This window comes from Myodes glareolus, chromosome 19 (genome assembly GCF_982192425.1).
Source record: "Myodes glareolus chromosome 19, mMyoGla1.1, whole genome shotgun sequence".
NCBI classification, from domain to species: Eukaryota; Metazoa; Chordata; class Mammalia; order Rodentia; family Cricetidae; genus Myodes; species Myodes glareolus.
This window is the reverse complement of record NC_142044.1, coordinates 57,489,692-57,510,977: the sequence shown is the minus strand read 5'-3', so window position 1 is coordinate 57,510,977 and position 21,286 is coordinate 57,489,692. Positions and strand designations below refer to the sequence as shown.

The window sequence follows — 21,286 nt, the reverse complement described above, 5'->3', positions numbered from 1 at the left end:
GCAGTGTTTAAATGAATACAATTTGTGTGTTGTTATTTCCAGGGCTAAGCTAGCTGTGCGGGAGCTGGGCAGAATGAAAAGCAGGTCTGCCCGCAGCTCCTCACTACACTCACAGTTTCACTCTATCAGCCTAACCTAGACGGCAGCTGAATCTGCAACTCAGGAAATGATTGTTTATGCAAAAATTATCCCAGAAAGCCACTATTACTTAACAGATTTTTACAACAGACTGGGGACCTAGATAGGATGGTTTGAACAGAACATGGCCTGCAGGACAGCAAACCCTATGGACAGGACGCATCTCCCAGCTGGAAAGTGCTATACGGTACTGGCTTGGACATATGTTACTTGTTCAGTGCATTGTCACAGGGATCTCTCCCTCATCGGGGGGGAATTAAACAGAAACACAATCTGCATTTGTCAAGGGAATAATGTGATGAGTGAGAGACCTTCAATAAAGCTTTAGATACTAACAGTCTGCAGCTCCACAGCATGAAAATTTGATGTATTTAAAAATTATGTGTAGAGACAATGTACTCGGTGGTCTTATCACATAAAAATCTTTTGAATAGAGTCAAAAATAAGGTATCAGGAGGCACTGAGAAAAAAAAAACACCAAAGTGTGTACTAAATGTGGATCCCTTTTCATTTTACAGTCCTAGGTCTCATGAGTGACCGGAGGTCAGAGTCAAGCAGAGACATCTCTTGTTTCAAAAACAAGACTGGCCATAGAGAGCCTGATACTCAGCTAGTACAGGTCCCAAGAACATTTATTCTTCTATTTAAAAGGTTTCTACCCAATCAAAATTGAACTATTTATGGATATCTAGCATTGGATTGGGCTAAAAGCGGTTTGTTGCTAACTTTTATTTTCTAAATTTTCAAGTTCTAAAAAATCTATACATATAGCTGTCAAAAAAGTTTTACATTAATTCTATCATCATTCTATGCCAAATAGAAATTGGGATAATTATAAAGTATATCAGGCAAAAAGTGCTCAGATCTCTAGAATTGTAAGCTTTCCTTTTTCTTCCATAGCTACGGGTTCACTTTATCTTTTATGATGTATTTTAAACCTGAAGAGACGTGCTGTTCTTTTCAGTGAAAACAATGACTTATCTCCAGGTTCCGTCTCAAGCACAAAGCTCGAAGGCAATCACTCTTCTTATGTCCTCTAGTCAGGTGTCAAAGCAAAGCAATTTGGAACTTTTTAATTGGCACACATGGTGTCCTAACCTTTCTTTTGGCTCAGGTCTATGGCATCAAGGAAACTACTGAAGTGGACTTTATCTTCTGTTTTAATTGATACCTTCAGAAATGTTATTTGATGTTGCACTAGACTAGTAAGTAATTACAATGCAAGCTTAATTGACCCCTCATTTGTACTGTATTGGGCTGAAAATGACTTAAGATGTTCTGTAGAATCACTTGTTAGACTACTGAAACCCTTAACATGTTTCAGCAGCCAGGGAACAAAAGGAAGTCAATTGTTTTCTATCAGCCTTCAGGCAAATGCTATCAGAAAAGGCTATTTACTATCCGTGTAGTTTTAATGGACTTTTTCTTATGGCTGTGGGCATGGCTCAATGCAGGCATGCTTGCCTAACTTGCCTGAGTCTCTAGGTTTGACTGATAGCATCAAAAAACTGAAGGAAGATGGAAGACAAAGAGGAGGAGAAAGAGAGAGGAAGGGATTAAAAGGAGAGAAGGAGGGAGACAGAAAGAGAAAGAGAATGCTCCCTTAACCAGTTCTTATCATAATTCACTCAAATACACTTGCAACCTGATGTAATAGCTTTTATAAGGCAATAACAGCAAAAACCTAAGCACAAAGCACTTCATTGCTATAAATTTCCTTCTGATGTTTATAGAACATCTAACTATAAGTGCAGTATACTCTCTGAGCATAAAAATCTTAAGTACTACCCAAATCCTTGGGGTGAACAATTGCCAAAGGACAGCAATTTCACATAAACAAAACACTCAACACTTAAATACCTAGGAATTGCAGCATCTATCTTAAGTAAAGTTAGTCAGTATACAGTCTTAACACCCTGCCAATCCTAGAGAAAACATACTTTGCACCACATTTGTCAAAGGGAACCAGAAGTATAGCTGAACTGCACAATGGAGAAGAGTAATGGTTTGATTACATGTTATCGTAGCATCGGCGTGTGCCTGGGAAGATCCCTAATCTGCCTCTCTGGTTGATGACAAAACTCAACCAATTTAATGGACAGGCTAGCAGAAGAAAAATAACTCGAGCGCTGTTTGTTCCATTATCCCACACTGTATTAACGTCTACTCTAAAATAATTCCCCCCAAATTAGGTCATGATTGTTCTGTGGTAGTTGAAATCATTCAGAATGTGGAAACATACTCCCTGGGTTCAAAGCAAATTTCCATACTTATTATCCATGTGGCATTGATACGGGGCAAGATATCCTCCCTTAGCTCAGTGTCTACTCTGGGTTACTTTATTATTATTGTTGTTGTTGTTATTATTATTAAAAAATTTCTGCCTCCTCCCTACCTCCCACTCCCCTCCACCTCTCTCTACTCCCCTCCCCCTCCCTCTCCAATCCAAAGAGCAGTCAGGGTTCCCTGCCCTGTGGGAAGTCCAAGGTCCTCCCCCCTCCATCCAGGTCCAGGAAGGTGCGCAACCAAACAGACTAGGTTCCCAAAAAGACAGTACATGCAGTAGGATCAAAACCCTGTGCCATTGTCCTTGGCTTCTCAGTCAGCCCTCATTGTCCGCCACATTCAGAGAGTCCAGTTTGATCCCATGCTCTTTCAGTCCCAGTCCAACTGTCCTTGGTGAGCTCACAAAGACTCAACCAAGAAAGAGAATTACAGGCCAATCTTACTCTGGGTTACTTAGTGGGAAAACACATATATGTAAAGGCAATGAGGGAATGATGAGCACCAGTTAAATATTAGTTAAGATTGGAACTAAGAGGAGGAGGAGGAGAAGGAGGAGGAGGAGGAGGAGGAGGAGGAGGAGGAAGAGGAGGAATAAGTGATTCTTTTGTAACACAGTGAGTAATGGGTCACTCCACTCGTCATTTCTTTCACCTTTCATTTAATGCATTCTGTCATCCAAAGTACTGCCAAATATGTATTTATGTGTTATACAATATGCTATTTAATGTACCTGTATTCCTGTTATATATATATTACATCACATGTAATACATAATCATATTAGTATTTATATAGTATGGTTACATGTAAACCTCATTTTACATGTGCATATGTGTATGAGTATATTAATTTGTAAACATTATTTTAAACATATGCAACATACAATTATAAAATATAAATCACCATGTAAAGCATTACTCCAAATAATAAATGACATGCTTGAAGTGTTGCTGGGCCTACAGAGTCATAGATGGGAGACTAAAGTTTAAGGAATGAATGGAGAGGACCTCTAACTCTTTCTAAAATAACAACAAAAAAAGCTGCTTTTTAAAACTTTTCATCTGCACTAATACCAACAACTAGACCTCACTGCATTACACTACTGACCTCAGAGGGACAAAGCAGACAGCATTGTTTCCTGGCATTTCATCCAACTCCACCAGGTAAACGATGGACAGATGTTATTTTAATCGGCACAGAACATTATGGCAGGAGAGTCATAAAGATTGTGTGGACGAAGGAGGCAATGGCCTGAGGAAGCGTAAACCAGGAAACAGAAAGAAAGCATAACAGAACTAAGGAATCAAAAATTGAGCAGGGGCTGGAAAAGAAAACATCAGAATAAGTCCTGGCTATGGTGGTGATGTCTGTCTATAAGAAATGTCCTCGGTATCCCTCAAGTTCACAAGTAGCTTCCATGCTTTTAGTATAGGATATCCACACACTTTTAATAAATTAATATAATTAAATATAATACATTTATTATATATGACAAATTTTTTACATTTAGGTAGAGATATTAGGGTTAGAAGACTGATATCAAAAACCATACTCCCTGCTTTATTATTAAACATCTAGACATTATATCACACTTCTTAAACTAAGGAAGCCTTTCTCAAATGACCTACTCTATAATTTCTAAATCCAGCAATCCTGAAAATTAAATGGCTTGTGGATTTATTTGTGATGCTATCTGAGGTTAGACCCTCAAGACTTATTAATTTTTAGTGAGTACTTATTTTTTAAGGAAACATGAAATACAAAGCTAAAATATTTACAGTGACATTAAAATATTTATCCATACTAAAGCAGAACGAGCACACCAAGTCCCCACTATATTTCCTAAAGAATGGAAAACAAATGCATAAAATAATTGCTTTCTCACACTCTTTAGCTCCATCAAATGATCAAACTGTCGGTGTTTGAAAGGTTTCGTTGTTGTTGTTTTGATTGAAAACGTAGGCAGCAGGGAACACAGGGTCTATGCTGGTGCTCTGTCTAGATCTGTCACCCTTTCCAGAACATGACAAATTCCTGGTGGGCCTCTACGAGATCACATGATCAAGTCTCTGCTCCCTTTTTCCCTTTCTCCCTCCCATTTCTCTTTCCAATTTCCCATGAAGAACATTTCCTCAATTGTTGGAATATAGTCCAAGAGTGGAGACCTATGAGATTTCTAAACGCTTGTAAGAAAACTCTAAGCAAATAAGACAAGGGACTTGTGACACCAGTTTCTTAAAAACCATGGAATTGTTTGTGGAATGTGATATCATGCCCCTCCCAGGTATAGAGGAAAAGAGTCAGTTACTTCAGCTGACGTAATCCATATGTCGACGTGACATGTTTTTGTCATGTGTGGCTTATCCGTGTGACTGCATACTTTCTCAGGTGACTCTTCTTAACCCTCAACATGTCACTTGTCTGAAGCTCTGAATAAAGCTGGCTGTTGTATGAGGCTCTAGTCTGCCTCATTTTCAGGCCCCACTCACCCGAGTTCACACCACCACTAGAGCAGGAAACATTCAATAAATCGTGTACTCCCAGTTCCCCCTGGAGTGCGATTCCCCCTATGGAATCGCACTTTACGGAAATGTGGTAAACTACATAATTAAATGCTCAAGCCAGTTTTCATCTTCAATGTATAAAATAATAAAAGTAGGCATACAAATTGTGCAAACCCAACATTAGGTTGTTGGAGAGGACACCAACGCCTACCTGGAGAAAACACAGTGGGAAATGCAGGCTAAAGCTCCCAAGGACCAGTTGTTCCTGGGACCAGCTCCAGTGGCTAAACATCTGGCTTACACTCTTTCATTTGTCATATCTGCTTGTTCACTGAATTTGTTCATTCTTTCCTTCTTCTCCATGTTTAAACTCTTTTCTTCTATAAAGTTCAGTAAATTTGTAATTGCTACTCTATTTCAAGGGGTAAATAAAATTAAATTTTGCTTTTTATTTTGTCATTTAAACAATCAGAGAAAGAGAAATAGAAAACTGTCATCCATTACAATACAAATTATCAAGATCGGTTCCAGAAAGAATAGTAAGCTAGACTTGATGCTGGTTGTTTTCCAGTTATTGCTCATTGATAATTTTGGATCTTTAGGAATAGTCCAAAATACAGCAACATATCAAAATAACTTTTTTCTTTTATGTGTATGTGTGTTTTGCTGTATGCATGTATGTCTGTGTGCCACATGCATGCAGTCCCCATGAAAGCCAGAAGAGTACATCAGATCCCTGAAGATTGACATTACAGATATGTGGGCATCATGTGGATGCTAAGAATTGAACCCAAATCCTCTGGAAGAGCAGTAAGTGCTCTTAAAAATAAGCTTATCTTGGGGCTAGAGAGATGGATCAGTGGTTAAGAGCACTGGCTGCTCTTCCAAAGGTCCTGAGTTCAATTCCCAGCAACCACATGGTGGCTCCCAACCATCTGTAATGAGATCTGGTGCCCTCCTCTGGTGTGCGGGCATACATGCAGGTAGAACACAGTATACATAATAAATAACTAAATCTAAAAATAAAAAAGAGAATAAACTTATCTCTCAAGCCCCTACACTAAAAAACATATCTAAAGGTATTTCTTATTTTGATGAAATGAAAATCACACATTCCTTCATTCTTTCCTTCCTTAGTAACAAGCATAGACAATTAAAAACTTACCATATTTTAGATTTTTATATGCATGTAATTATAAATTTTATTTTGTTTTCTATATTTAACTGAAAAAGAGTCCTGCATTTTCAAACACTTCAGAAACATTTCCTCCTACAGTTCTGTTCTCTAAACCTTAATCTAGAAGGAGAATAAGAAATCAAGTATGGAGCAGCATTTAAATCTATGTCTCCAGCGAAGCTTAACCAATTCCCTCTACGTAGTATTCTCTCCTTGCTCAAGTGACTTAAGAGACATATCTCAATCCAACTGCCTCTTCCCACAGATGGGGCAGGACCGTGCACTGATGACTATTCGAGGACCATGCAGGCAGAGTCTGCATGTCTCGGGTTTGCTTACACTGCCCTTTACATCACCATTCGGGAAGAATTCCACTGACAGTCTAGTGCATCCATTCAAGTCTCCTTACAAACGTGTCCCCACATAGCAACGGAAACACATTCAGCAGGCACACAGCTTGTGATGAAAGGGCCGTGAGGAAGCAGGAGGCAGCACTGGCACCAAATGTCCCTGACACCCTGCAGCTCTCCTCCCTCCACATTCCCCAGCTCTCCAGAATGGCTGCTATGGAGATGTCACAAAACTGAATGAGGAAAAAAATGAAACAGCACTTATATTCTCTTATGACTATCTGTTTCTTCAAAAGTATGTTTTCATGTAACCCAGTCTTATCCGGGACTTGTTCTACAGCAAGATATGACCATGAACTGCTGAGCTTCCTGCTTCCACCTCCAGAACACCATAATACGGGTGAGTGTCACCATGCCTGGTTTCAATAAGCACTTCTTTTTTAAATATTTTTCTTTGAAAATTTTAAACATGTATATAACATATATCTTTTTCATTTTTAAAGTGTTTTACTTATTCTTGGAGAGTTTCATACAATATACTTTATCCTATCCATCCTTCTTCCCAACTTCTCCCAGATCCTCCCCCACCTCTCTACTCACCCATGTTCCCTCTGGAGGGGGGAGGTACTTGAACTTCCCACAGGGCAGGAAACCCTGACTGCTCTTAGGGATGGAGAGGGAGTGGGGGGAGTGGGAGGGTGTTGGGAGGAGGGGCGGAAATGGAAACTTTTATAATTTAATAAAATTACTTTCTCAAAAAAAAAAAGGCAAACAGACGGGCGCTGGTGGCACAGGCCTTTAATCCCAGCACTCGAAAGGCAGAAGCAGGAGGATCTCTGTGAGTTTGAGGCCAGCCTGATCTACAAGGGCTAGTTCCAGGACAGGCTCCAAAGCTACAGAGAAAGCCTGTCTCAGAAAAAAAAAAGGCAAAACAGAATGTGGAGTCCAATTTCTGTTGGCTGACCACTTCTGAGCATGGGGCCTGCCCTGTAGAGTGACTGATATACACAGTGTCACTACACTGGAGAAAGCTCACTTTCCCTCTCCCATTAGCTATCAAATGCCCATAGATCCTTGGATGGGTGGGAGTTCACATGCACTTTGTGTCATGATCATGTCTACATCCCATTCCCTCTCTTCAACTTCCCTGAGTTCCCCAAACACATCTCCCTCCCAACCTCTGTTCTTCAAAAAAATTATACCCCATTGAGTCTAATCAGCGATGCCCACAGATGCACCGGTTGGAGTCCCACATTAAGGCATGGACAACCTATCAGTGGTGTTGTCCTCAAAAAAAGTGACTCTCCTTCAGTAGCTTCCCAGTCAGAATGGGTCGTGGAAGCTCCTCCCCACCCCATGCTACAATTTAAACAGTCTTGATCTGGAACAGGTGACCACAACTGCTCAATTAGTTCATGGTGCAACAGCCGTGACATGTGTAAAGTATGTTTCACAGCCTTGTCCACACTCTTTGGCCCTTACATCCTCTCTGTCCCATCTACAATGTTCCCTGAGCCTCCCTGAACATTTCTTAAGCACCTACTTGATGTCAGGTTCCATGATGAATGCTAGGAACATAAATGTGGACCTATTGTTGCTATCTGCTCCCTCCAAGAAGCTTCTAGTTGAAAAAGGCAGTGCTTACACCTTCTGTTTAAAAAGATACAGCTTTTTATAATAATAATAAAAGTATTAATTATGAAATTCAGAGTTTCTGGAAAAGTAGAAAATATATATCAGTAAAGAAGGTAACAATGATAATTATCATTCAAATATTTAGATAGCTAATAAACATTTATATATAAAGCAAACACAGTTAAGATAGAGAAGCAAACTGTCCATAAAAGAAACCACTTCGTCCTTATGAACGAGCTTTCCCAGTGATTAAAGGTTCTTCATATGCTACTAGAGTAGAAAGGTAGCCAAAGTTCTTACCCAGCTGTGGTAGTTATAGCTGCACACCATAACAACGGCTGGCCTACCAAGACATGTTCACTGGTACATAGTGCCAGGGATCTTATGGGAATAACCAACTACCTTCTTATATTTTAAGGTATGATCATTTATTTGTTACTCTTAAAGACTTGTTTTTGACTGTACTCAGACTCAAAAATAGGAGTTCTCAGAGAGGACAGCCTACACTCTTGGCAATCTGTTGCTGACACATTTCTTTGGCTTTCTTCGTTCTCCTGGCTAACGGTTTAATATATTCTGCGGCCCCTCCTTACTTTTCTTAGAACAGTTTTTTCTACAGAGTAATATATTAGCATATATATTTGAGGACATATGGAGTAATATGAAGCTGAGTCTTGGGTACTCTGGTCCTTGGGTTGGGACCTTTCTTATTTTCTGTGCTTATTGACCTTCTTACAACATACTGGTGGACATCATCTTCTTTAGGAAGACTGGAAAGTTTTTGGACTCTGATAGCTCTTTTAGGTCTCATCATCTGCAGCACAGTAGTATCTGCCAGTCCAGGAATATTCTTCTCTCCTTTACTTGTAAGAAACTCAAGTCTCCCTTGAATTTTCAAGTGCGTCCTGAAATAGACTTGCCCTCCTCTCTCCAGTTCTACTTGATATTTAATAAAAAATGGTCCTTTCTTGACAGCGGCTGCCGTGGGTCTAGACGCCTTTCTCCACAAGAAAACCTTGTTTATTCTTCTCACCACTATTTTGGACCACATGGCTTCTGCTCTTCACCCCGAGCATCTGCAGCTTCCTCTGTGTGCACGGCTTCTTGTAGCAAGTATGGGATTTGCAATCATCACTGCCTCTGTGAGGTCCCGGCCGCCAGTGCATCTATCTTCATCATGATCTCGCCCACCACCTCAGCGTCGCCATGAAAAGTTCCCAGCTACTTTGTGATTTGATCAAAGGCCAATCCACAGTACTGAACTCACGCTTGATACCATTAACTGGGCCAAAAACCTGTGGTTGGTTAGGCACAGGCATTGGGGAGGCCATAATAGAATTATTCTGCTAGGGAAATAGAGGATTAAACTGTCCCCTAAGTTCTTTCTTTATACCCCAAGAACAGTGTCTCTCCCTGCCTCAGCAGAGAAGCTTCTTTCCACAGGAGATGGTGAATGACACGGAGACCCATGCAGGTGGTGTGCAGAGAGAAAGGGACTGTGGAGTGCTCAGCTCTACAGAGGACATCTATGTCAGACTCCGCTACCCAGAAAGACTCAGGGACCACAGTGGGGAAGGGCACAGGAAGATTGAGAGACTCAAAGGTAGTGGATGCCTGAAGCAAAACAGAATTTGCCACACATGACGGCACCACCGCACACATGAATCCGCAATGGTAGAACTGCATGCAAAGACCTGCATAGGATCAAGTCAACAGAAATCCCAACATGCATGGGGAGCGAGTCGTGAAGCCCCTCCTGAATCTAGGAGCTACTGCAATGGGTGGCTGCCGAGAGAGTCAGCTTTCCTTGGAGATGCTAACTGAACTCCATAGAGTATTATACGGGCTTTCTGTTTCACTTTTTTTAAAAAAAAATATCATGTGAAGTTGGGGGAAGGGCTGGGGGCACAGAGAATGAATTCAGGGGAAGGAGGGGAATGACGGTTCAAAACATATTGTATACATGTATGAAATTCTTAAATGATAATAAAGGAATAAAACCACCTTTTCCCCTAAAATCTTATTCTTGCTCAAGCCGAAACAGAAGTCAGGAAGGAAATTGAACACTTTTCTTCCCTGGCCTAGTCCGAATGCAGAGGCTGCACTTTACTAACCCGGAGGCATGCCTACACGTAGATATCGAATAAGGGTCTCTAGGTTGAAAAAACACTGAAGAAAGCATTGCATTAAAACCAAACATGATGTCAAACAAGACGACATAATAAGCATTGGAAATGAAGATAACGTTAGAGGACAGGTGACCAAGTTGTTCCGATGTGTCTGTGACATCACATCAGGGAAGAAGCTTTCCTTTGTGGCCACATGATGATCAATGTCTGGTCTGACTGTAGCATTTCATGCCAGGTTACATTGCTATCCCGGGAGGCCTGCTCTTTTCTGAAGGGAAATGGGGAAGTGAATATGGTGGAAAGGGGAGCTGGTGGGGAGGGACTCAAAGGAGTTGAAGGAAGAGAAATGTAACATATGAGAGTTGAATAAACTTTTAAAGTGAGAGTGCCCACACACAGACCAGAGAGAGAGCCGCACCTCCAGGCCACATCCTCAGAGGGATGTGCACAGCAGGTGGCTCTCAGAAGGAAGGCTGCTTTCATGATGCACTAACACAACTGTCTCCACCAGGCATGGCTCATTGTCACGTCTTTTGCGCCTCCCTCCTTACTTCACAGGAACCTCCAGGCTCCTCAATGCCATGGATCATGCTATTTACTGCTAGAAACAAAAAAGCAAAGAGGGAGGAGGGAGCAGGGGTTGAGAAAGGAAATGTTTAGCTGAAGATAAACAGCAGGAGCCTCTCCCCTCTGCTAGGAAATGAAAAGCAACAGCCGCACGATGGATGATCTCCACAGCAGCCTGGCCACCTTCGCCCTCAGCGGAGGCTGAACAGGGCATGGAGAAGCTGGAGTCCTGAACTGGATCACTGAATGGCACAGAGCAGTGGACACAAGAAACTGCAGCTCAAGGTAGCCAGTGTTTGCACACGGGTCTTCTTGGTTTGCACACGGGTCTTCGGGACACAATTCTTCTTTGTTCCTCCAAATAGCAACAGTGTGGCCCAGTGCTGAATTGTAAATCTCATTGCTTTATGCATTTCTTTTATTTAAAATGAAAAACTATTTAACAGACAACAAGAAAACGGTAGGCTTAACTGGACTTTGTACACATTTGTCCTACATGGAAGACCTATTGCAAAGCCAGGACATCGCTGGACACTCAGTCATGTGAGGAACAGGGATATTATCACACAATGTTTGAGATAACTCTTGTCTTTGGATCAAATCAATCCTGATAGCCTTTATAAACCATGGAAAAGTTTAGAATTATTTCCAGAAAAGAAAACTCCTTTGCTGCAGAAATGCATTGAGAGTTAACCTATGATTTTTAATGTAAAAAGTCGCTTGCTTTTCCCCAAAGGTCACCTTCATCATTGATATTCATTCCATATTGAGAATTCTATACACACGAAGGTCAAAGCTACCTGAGACTCCTCTCATGAGGAAAAATATTACTTTTAAAGTGTTATCAATGCACACACATGTAGGCACATAAATATTTATTGGAAAGTTACTGCCTAGCCAATGAATAGGAGTGGGAATGGAAACAGCGTTCTGGGAATTCTCCCTGTGTGGCTGTGTTTGCAAAGCAGGAGCTTACATTTACTTTGCCATTTCTACCTGAGTCTAGTGGGGAAAGGTCAACGTTTCACAGAGCACAAGCAAAAAGAGACCTTGGGCTCTGCCCCAGTTTGCTGAAAGGAAGAGAGGAGTGGCTCATGGGATTCAAGTCTACACTCGGTGGTTAAGCCTAAAACACACGTTTCTTCATCCCCAATCCCTTTCCAGCTTTCTAATAAGGCAGCGATCTACGGGAGAGGAAAGAGCTAGGTTAGCTGTGTTAGTAGACACAGGAGGCATGAAAGGAGCAGACAGTAACCTGTAAAGCTGAGTTAGAGCTTGAGAAAAAGACAGGACCACAGGCTACATGAAATTCTTTGTGTTCACCTTACCCATGCAAAAAGGCAGACATGCACGGCATGAGAAATACATCCAGAAAGGGCTAATGGTCCAAGCTACACCCTACACACTCCTTTGAAGGAGCCTAAGCAAGTGGGCTTCATTTTCAAATCGAAAAAACACAAAGGCAAAGCTCTAGAGGGAATCCAGGCGACACACTGAGGAAACGGCTGGAGCTGGGTAGAAACAGGGCATAGACAGTGATGCGACCATGAAGACAGCAAATGACTTCATATCAAATGCTGGCATGAGCTTCCAGTCTGCAGAACGATTTTCCTACATCTCTTATCCTGTCTGCTTCTCTCTTGACTTTTGTCAAGAACAAAACCAGGAAGTGGTGGGCCACACCACCTGCCTACCTCAACATTGATACTGTGAGGGCAACTCCAAAACAATCTGAACCCAGGCCTGGGATATGGTAGGATGCACAAAGGGCCAGGAAGTCCAGGCAGTATGAGGCTTGGCTCAGTGACCTGCCCTTACAGTCACTCAATGGACCAGACCCAGGCAAGCAGTGCAGCAGCAACAGTGAAGTTCTAACATCTGCTATGCACTTCAATATGTTAAGTCCGACGTAGGGCAAAAAATAGAAACTATTAAATCCATTTGAGAAATATGCAAATGGGGCCTCTGTGCAGTGTATCTTATTTCTGCAAGGTCAAAGCATGAGTGTCAAGGTCAGAGAGTCCTCCTTCCTAAAACATTTATCCAGCTCTCACTTCCATTTCATTTAGCAGATTCATGGTAAAAATCACAATCAGAATTAATGTAGAATTTCCTCAAAAGCTATTGTCCCAAATTTCAAGTATATTATTTTCCAGCACATGTACCTCCTTCTGAATAGATTTTCCTAATGGAAACGAAAACTCCTGATAGGATGTAGCCTGGACTATATGAATATCCTATTAAGATCACTATTTTTAATTATTAAAAGTAAATCATTTTTAAATGAATTTGAGTTTGCATGTAAGTCTATTGGGGAGGGATGGGCATGTATGATGGCATGTGTGCACGCATGCAAGTGAACGTCAAAAGATAGCCTTAGAAGAGATCTTCAAGAATATTGTCTACCTCCTTTAAAGTATTGTCTCTCATAATGTGTCCAACAGCCTAAGTGGTCAGCCCTCTACCCATGTACATATAGGCAATGGTAGGTTGTGTATATATGTACATACAATGATAATAAATCTAGAAGTCATGAATTCAAGAGGAGAAATGGGCAGAGGTATGGGACGAGTCAGAGAGGCGAGAAGACAACAGAACTGATGCTATTACAGAGAGCTATGTGAATTTCTCAAAAGACAAAGTGAAATTTTAAAAACAGAGTTATCAGAACTCTTAGTTACCAGTAAGTTAGTGGTTCAGTGGGAAAATCAAATTTAGAGAGCACCTAAAGAATGTTTCAGATGGTATTCTGAGACAGATGTTTCAGAAGCAAACATTATCTGACAACTGTGTGTCAAAACAATGGTCTCCAAAGGATAATTTAGAATTTCATAGGGAGGACTTTTTTATTAAGAAGCATGTATACATTTGTATTCTCAGATATACATGCACATACACAGATATACACACACATGTAATCTCCTAGAGGAGATTCATCATCAATATTATGATTGCATTAGTTGTTTTCTGAGGACTACAGATATTGAATATAATCTATAGACAAATCTATGATTAAAAAAATCGAATCTGTACAAAAAATAATTAGTTTTCAACACTGATTTTATATGTGTGTGTTCTTAAAACATTTAGTAATTATTTTCCCATAACATTTTTTCCAACATGACACACCGACCTTCCATTCAACATTTGTTCAAACTGAGAGAAGTTGAAATTTTCTTACCATCCAGGCTGTGACAAAGTCGCCCATCCAGGTCCCTACAGCAGCTAGTTTCATGAAGCTTTCATTGCGGATGCCCATATAGTCTGTGATGATGTATGCTCTGTGGAAACAAACACAGGCACTGCCCAGTCAGAGAGTGGTCCAGTCAACGCCTCCCACTGCAGCCACACACTTTATTCCCCCTCTCAACCAGCTCCCTAGCTATCACCTCACCACACCCACACTTGTTTATACATCTGCAAAGGCAAGAAAGAATTTGAACAGTGTTTGGGGGCGGTTTTGATTAGATTTAAGTACTGACTGGGAACTTCACCGTTGGCATGTGGTGTTCATCTTTCAGCTGCAAGACTAACATCAGCTTTGGAACATTTGAACAGAAATGCTCAGCGAAGACCTCATTTCACACTCACTCAAGTGTGAGCAGACCTGGGACAATTCTTGACAGAGAGCTTGAGAGTAAAGAGGTGTTCTGCCAAGTAGGCCTCATTGGAAAGGTGTTGGGCAAGGCCTCAGCGGGATAATGTTCAGAATGCTGTCAGGTTTTAAGAACGATATCTGCACAGTGAACTAATGTAAAATCTGATTCAAATATGTATGATTTCAATTACTACTGAAACACAAAAGCCAGACTGTTTAATGTACCACTTTATTTTTTATATAGCTAGTTCTTATTTGCTTGTAATAAGATAAATTTATATTCTTTACAACTAAGGGAGAAACAGTCATTTGTACAATGACATCAGGGGTAATACCACGCTGTCTTGAAAGAAGCACTTCCCTTTTCTACTTTTTCTTGTTAAAATTTTCAGTAATTATTATTTTCTCATGTCTCTAGAGAAACTGGGACAATCAATATCACATGGGCAAATAAATAACTGCTTAGAATCAAATTTCTCTCTCCCATTTTTCTTAACCCTTAAGATTTTTCATGTTGATTATTTTAATTTCAATTTTATCTCTTTTCCTAAAAGTGATGATGTCATATAATCTACAGTATTGGTAAAACCTCTTCTCCTTGGGTTAGTCTTGGTAGATAATAGGATGCTTGTTGTTTATCTACTGAAATTTTTAGAGTAGATTTTTGAAATTGATGAATTGGAAAACATCATTAATTTGGTTATTTAATTTTCTGGAGTTATTTTCGATAGTTATGATGCCATTGCTTTAAAAAAAGGTTATCTAAACAATTTTTAAACAAACATAATCTCATACTCAAAATAATTCTTTCTCTACAATTTTCATTCAATTTTGTTGGAAAGTCTAGAAATGTGTTGAGTTTTCATGCAATACTTGCAGTTTTTATTAAATTTTTATATTAGAAGAAGTATAACTACAAGAACTTCCATGTTCACAGTGTTGTAGTTTAAGTAGCGTACATCCATCAACTTTCATCTACTTACACTAACATGTTTTACTATTTGCATTTTACAGACATTGAATCAACATCAAGAGTTCTGCAACTTGTTCTAAGTAAGCACTTCACAAATCAGTAGAGGTAGAATTTAAACACTCCTGCCTCTCCTACACAGACTCTTAGCCATTATGCTATACCTTCCTCCTGCAAGTATTACTGAAGATTAAAAAAATGAAGAAAATATACTTTGCACTTCAGTAAACAGCAAAGAGGTAAAGTCTTGGAAGATGAATCAGAGTAAGAAACCAACAGTAGCATTAGCCACTACTCAGAGTTCACATCATGCACTGGACACTCACTGTTCTTCAAGCTAAAAGCTCCCAAGTGAAGTTGTACAGCTTGCTGCTACCCAGTTCAGCACCACCATCCCTGAATAGCTCCAGGGGAGTGAAAGCCATGCTCTATGAAGTATCAACTTTGGAACTGTCCAACACTTCCAATGACACAGTTTTGATGAATATGCTCAACAGCATCTTATTCCCTTCCAATTTTACCAATGAGTTAAAATCATTAAGGCACAATATAAACTTCAGGGTGCAGTGTGTGTGTGTGTGTGTGTGTGTGTGTGTGTGTGTGCAAGAGAATGCATCATATTTTGTTTCCGTGGATAGCCTGAATACACTTGCAGCAGATCAATGATCCAGTCAAGAAAAACTAAAACAAATCTAAGTTTAAAATGTTTTTAAGCCAGGAAGTGGTGTCTTAGACCTTTAATCTCAGCACTCAGGAGTCAGACACAGGTGAATCTCCAAGTTCAAGGCCAGCCTGGTCTACAGAGTGAGTTCTAAAACAGCCAGGGATACACAGAGAAACTGTATCTTGAAAAGCAAAAAAAAAAAATTAATTAATTATAATTAAAAGAATTAAACCCTCTAAAATCGGCTTAAATATATCAGAATTAATTAAACAATGTAGACTCAGGAAATTGGTGCATCACATTGGAGAAGACTGAGGAATGATTAGGTGTACCTTCCCTGGGATACTTGTTTATTCTGTAGGTAAGGAAACAAAAAGCATGCTTGGCCTGGTCACAGAATATCCTCAGTGGTCTGCAGTAAGATTATTACAGAGCTACAATTCTGGTGAGGAAGGAAGAACTCAGAATAGGACACAGCACAAGTCATTTGTCACATTCTAAATGTCTTTGGGGACTTGACACAGACTAAGTAACGCGAAAAATATTGTCATAGTCTATGCTAAGAAGACTAGTATAGATCACATCTTATTACAAAGTATGAGCTAAGAAAATACAAAGCCCTAAAGAACAAAAGAGAGAGGGAGTATCCTTGATAAACATGAAAATCAGCCTTCCCCATGTCCTTTTATTACAGGATTACACTGTTTCAATGCTACTCTTCCAACAGAGAAAGGAATGAGCTTCTTCTGAAAAAGTAAATATAAGCTAGATCCTGTATACATTTTATTCATGATATCTGCTGGTTATTAAAAATGAAAAGATAACAAGAAATATGATTATATCACTGAAAACCAGATTGAAATCATATTTAAACATAATAAGCTTCAGTGAGATAGGGCAAAGTTTTTGTTCTCTGCTAGTCACCAAGCATCTACAATGCTGTCTTCATAAAGCAACTGATCCTTAATATTTCTTAACTTATATGTATGGAATATCCATATTCATATGCCATGGGTATTAAACCTTAGGAACAAAACAAAATGGTATTCAAACGATGGAAGCATTATATACAGAGGAAGATGTTAGAAACCTTGACTTGGAGTTGGAGAGATGGCTTAGTAGTTAAGAGCACTGGTTGCTCTTGCAGAGGTCCTGAGTTCAGTTCCCCAAAACCATATTGTGGCTCTCAACCACCCATAATTAAACCTGATGCTCTTTTCTGGAATACAGGTATTCATGCAGTAGGAACACTGGATACCTAATAAATTAATAAATCTTAAAAATAGAAAGAAACCTTGGCTTACTGGGTGTGCTTGTTTTTTCCCAAACTGTATTTGTAGCTCTTTCACCGCAGGATGACTGTCCCAACTCCCCTGAGTCATATATGAGAGGAGGTGTAGCTACTGCACTTCCCTGTGTCATATATGAGAGGAGGTGTAGCTACTGTACTTCCCTGTGGCTATAAGAACATATCTGGCACTGCCTGCTATAATACAAAGTAGCACAGTTTATGAAAGAGCCAAAAGTTTGAAAGAGGAACATATAAAATGACGTATGAAGACCTGTGATTATTATTATTTTCATAGATTTTGACAAATACATTACACATGTGCAGACATGACAGAAACACATTCAACAACTACTTCATTTGCTTTCATATCAATTAACATTTATCCATGTTTCCTTGTTGGATTCTGAAGGAAATAATTCTTGGATTATTTTTTCCTTTCAATAATTTTAACCAGAAGGAAGACCACTGTAAAAAAAAAACCTGAAATTGTGGAATTTCACATACTCAGTGGCTCAGAATTAGTTTTTATTGATAGAATGCATTTATAATTTAAGTTTTGTTTGGTACTACAGTTGATTATTTCCACCATACATCATGTGCACTTGGGCTGGTATTTCCACTATTAATAGATCTACAGACTCTTGCATACTCATCTGCTTTCTTAGTAAAATTTCTAAATTAATTTCTTAGAATTTAACTTTAATATTTGTCAAGCTTTAAACCAGGGAAACCTATTACAAATATGTGGAGACTCCAATACACAGCACCGCTGAAAGGTGAGTAGTTATCCTAACAGTTCAGCAACAAGAACCACTAGGACTATACCATATCCAAATCTTAGGTGCCCTACGACTGCACTGCACAGACTGCAAGCTGAGCCAAATATTCAATAAAAGTACAGTAAGCTGAACTGGCCTTACAGGTGCGAGTCCTGAACACTAACATTAAAAGTTCCAATCACATTCACCAATTATTTATACTAAATGGGTATAGTCAGCGCCAGGTGATTTAGGGTTGGGTCTTTGAAAGTTTAACAAGAGGCTATAAACATATATCACCACCTCAATATGGATTCACACTCCACTGCAGATCCATCTGTGGCCAGCTGGATTCATAATGTCACAGCTGTTTCTCCCAATCGTTTTGGGGCAACATAAACAAGATTGGGGGCTTGATACACAAGTAAATCACAAGTAAGGAGTTGACTTACGCTAGCAAAACTCTATGTCAAACAAAGAAATACTTTTTTAAAAGCTTTAAGTATTCTTAATTCATTGAAGTAAAAATTCATCAACACACATTGCTAGGAAGTAAGCATATATCATTGTATAAGCCTCTTCTAAATTTCTGTATGTCCGTAATAATATGATCCAAATAATCATACTTTGATACTGTTACTCAAAACATCTCAGTTTTGACTATTAAAAGATTTTGGTGAAGCTCAACACACATATAAAAGCTTCCTGGTCAGACCACAGCTATGAAGCTATGGAAAAACTGCTTATGGTCATGCTATAGATAGCACAGACAGTTTTTAGAGAGCCCATGAATGACTGAAAGTGTACCTAATCCTAACAAGGCTCACTGATAGCCTGCCAGCTCAAATTTCCTGACATTAGCCTTCTTTTCCTTCTGATGTCTATATAGACAACACACATATACCTATACATCTATTGACCAAACCTACCCTGAATTTAATTCACACAATACATCAATTCTCCTTCTGTTCCTTACCAAACCTCAGCCTACTCAGCAAACTCCATCTGTGTGAGAAATAGCCACCCTATTACAATATCAATCCCTTCCTTGCCTTGACTCTCAGCATACTATTAATCACTAAAGTTATTTCTGAAGGGCTCTCAATTCTCTTCAACTATCTGTCATCACCACTATATATCTGCTCATAATTATTTATAATATGAAATTAAATAGTCTTCTATTTTCCTAGAATATTTCTCACTTGTAGAGTCTTCATGCCATTATAATAACTTCTGAGAAAGAAATATGCCTCAGTGGAAGAGCTGAAGTCATGAAACTAGAAACCAGTTTTGAAATTGCTATGGTGTGCTGTCAGCAAAGGTCGTCCTGTTGAAGGCTTCATCTCCAGCCCATAGTGCCCCTGGGATGGCGGAACCTTGACAAGGTAGTACCTAAGGATGTCATGACATCACTAGAAGTACGCCTTTGAGGGGGACAATGGGCTATGAGGTCAGGAACTTGACTCCATTAAATATGACCGCCAAGATGGTTTACTTGACAAATGTCATATACTAAAACACACACAACTGTGAGTTTAAAAATACTTTTTTCAGTATAGGCTGCTTGTTCCAAGTACTTAACAAAAGGAAAGGAAAGCTATTGATTCAGCAACCCAGCTTCTGCCCTCAATACCTGGAAAACAGTATTCAACATTGAGAAAAATCATGCATGTTTATTAAAAGAGTGTGAGATTTATATGCATTATATATACACATGTGCATTAATATCACACTGAACTTTATAAATCAGTATAATTAATAGATAATAAAAACTTTTAAAAAGTGAATTCATGGAGTTTGCTTCAGGCCCATGGCAGGGTCCTGGTGAGGAGGAGCTTGGGCTTTCCCCGACCCCATAGACTCCCAGGTCAGACTGCAGTGCTGGCTCCCCCCTCCCGCCTGCCATCCCAGCTCCCATCCAGGTACAAATTCCTATATTTCTCCCTTCCCCCCTGGGACCATAATATTTCCCCAGCTCAGCTGCCTTGCCAGCTGGGCCTGCATTGCAAGCACATCCCGGAAAGAGGGAGTGCCTGTACTTCAATAGCCTGCCTGAGGAAAGGTAGGCATTCTATCAGTGAATTCCCTGCCCAACAAGGGAACCTACCCGGTACCAGAAGTTCCAATAAAGAGCATTTGAACGAAGAGATGGGCAGACGCCAAGGCAAGACCTCATCCAACAATCTGAAAAACAACATGAAAACACCAGATCCCAAGGACCCTACAATAGAAGGACTTGAACACCCAGAAGAAGTGGAACCCAGAACCCAGAAGAAGTGAAAAAAAGTGCCATTATGAAAGCAATAGAGTCCCTTAAACAGGATATGAATAACTCCCTTAAAGAACTGGATGAGAAATATAACAAAAAGTTTGAAGAAATGAGTATAGAAATGGATGAGAAATATAACAAAAAGTTTGAAGAAATAAGTAAATCCGTGAATGATACCCTGAGAAACCAAGAAAAAACAATCAAACAGGTAAAGGAAACAGTTCAAGATTGAAAATTGAAATGGAGGCAATGAAGAAAACACAAACCAAGAACCGGTTGGATATGGAAAACCTAGGTAAACGAACGGAGACTACAGAATCAAGCATGACCAATAGAATACAAGAGATAGAAGAACGAATCTCAGATTCTGAAGATATCATAGAGAAAATAAATGCTCTGGTCAAAGAAAATGGCAAATCCAACAAATTCTCTTCACAAAACATTCAGGAAATCTGGGACACAATAAAAAAACCAAATCTAAGAATAATAGGGATTGAAGAAGGAAAAGAACTGCAGATCAAAGGCCCAGAAAATATATTCAACAAAATTATAGAAGAAAACTTTCCCAATCTAAAGAACGATATTCCTATGAAGGTTCAAGAAGCATACAGAACACCGAATAGACTGGATCAAAAAAAACCATCCCCTCGCCATATAATAATCAAAACACAAAACATACAGATTAAAGAAAGAATATTAAGAGCTGCAAAGGAAAAAGGTCAAGTAACTTATAAAGGTAAACCTATCAGGCTTACACCGGACTTCTCTATGGAAACCATGAAAGCCAGAAGATCCTGGATAGAGGTACTGCAGAAACTAAGAGACCATGGATGCAAACCCAGACTACTATACCCAGCCAAGCTATTGTTCACTATCAACGGAGAAAACAAATTATTCCAGGATAAAAATAAATTTAAACAATTCGTTGCCACAAATCCAGCCTTACAGAAA

The 21,286-nt window shown here is 39.6% G+C and overlaps 1 protein-coding gene across 1 annotated transcript in view; it reads right to left on the bottom strand.

Annotated features, from left to right (window-relative positions):
• Tmem117 (transmembrane protein 117) overlaps positions 1–21,286 on the bottom strand; it is a 420,695-nt gene that overhangs the window by 178,966 nt on the left and 220,443 nt on the right. The window contains exon 4 of the mRNA XM_085678775.2: positions 13,967–14,066. Coding sequence (XP_085534901.1) covers positions 13,967–14,066 — 100 coding nt within the window. The remainder of the gene's footprint in view (positions 1–13,966; positions 14,067–21,286) is intronic.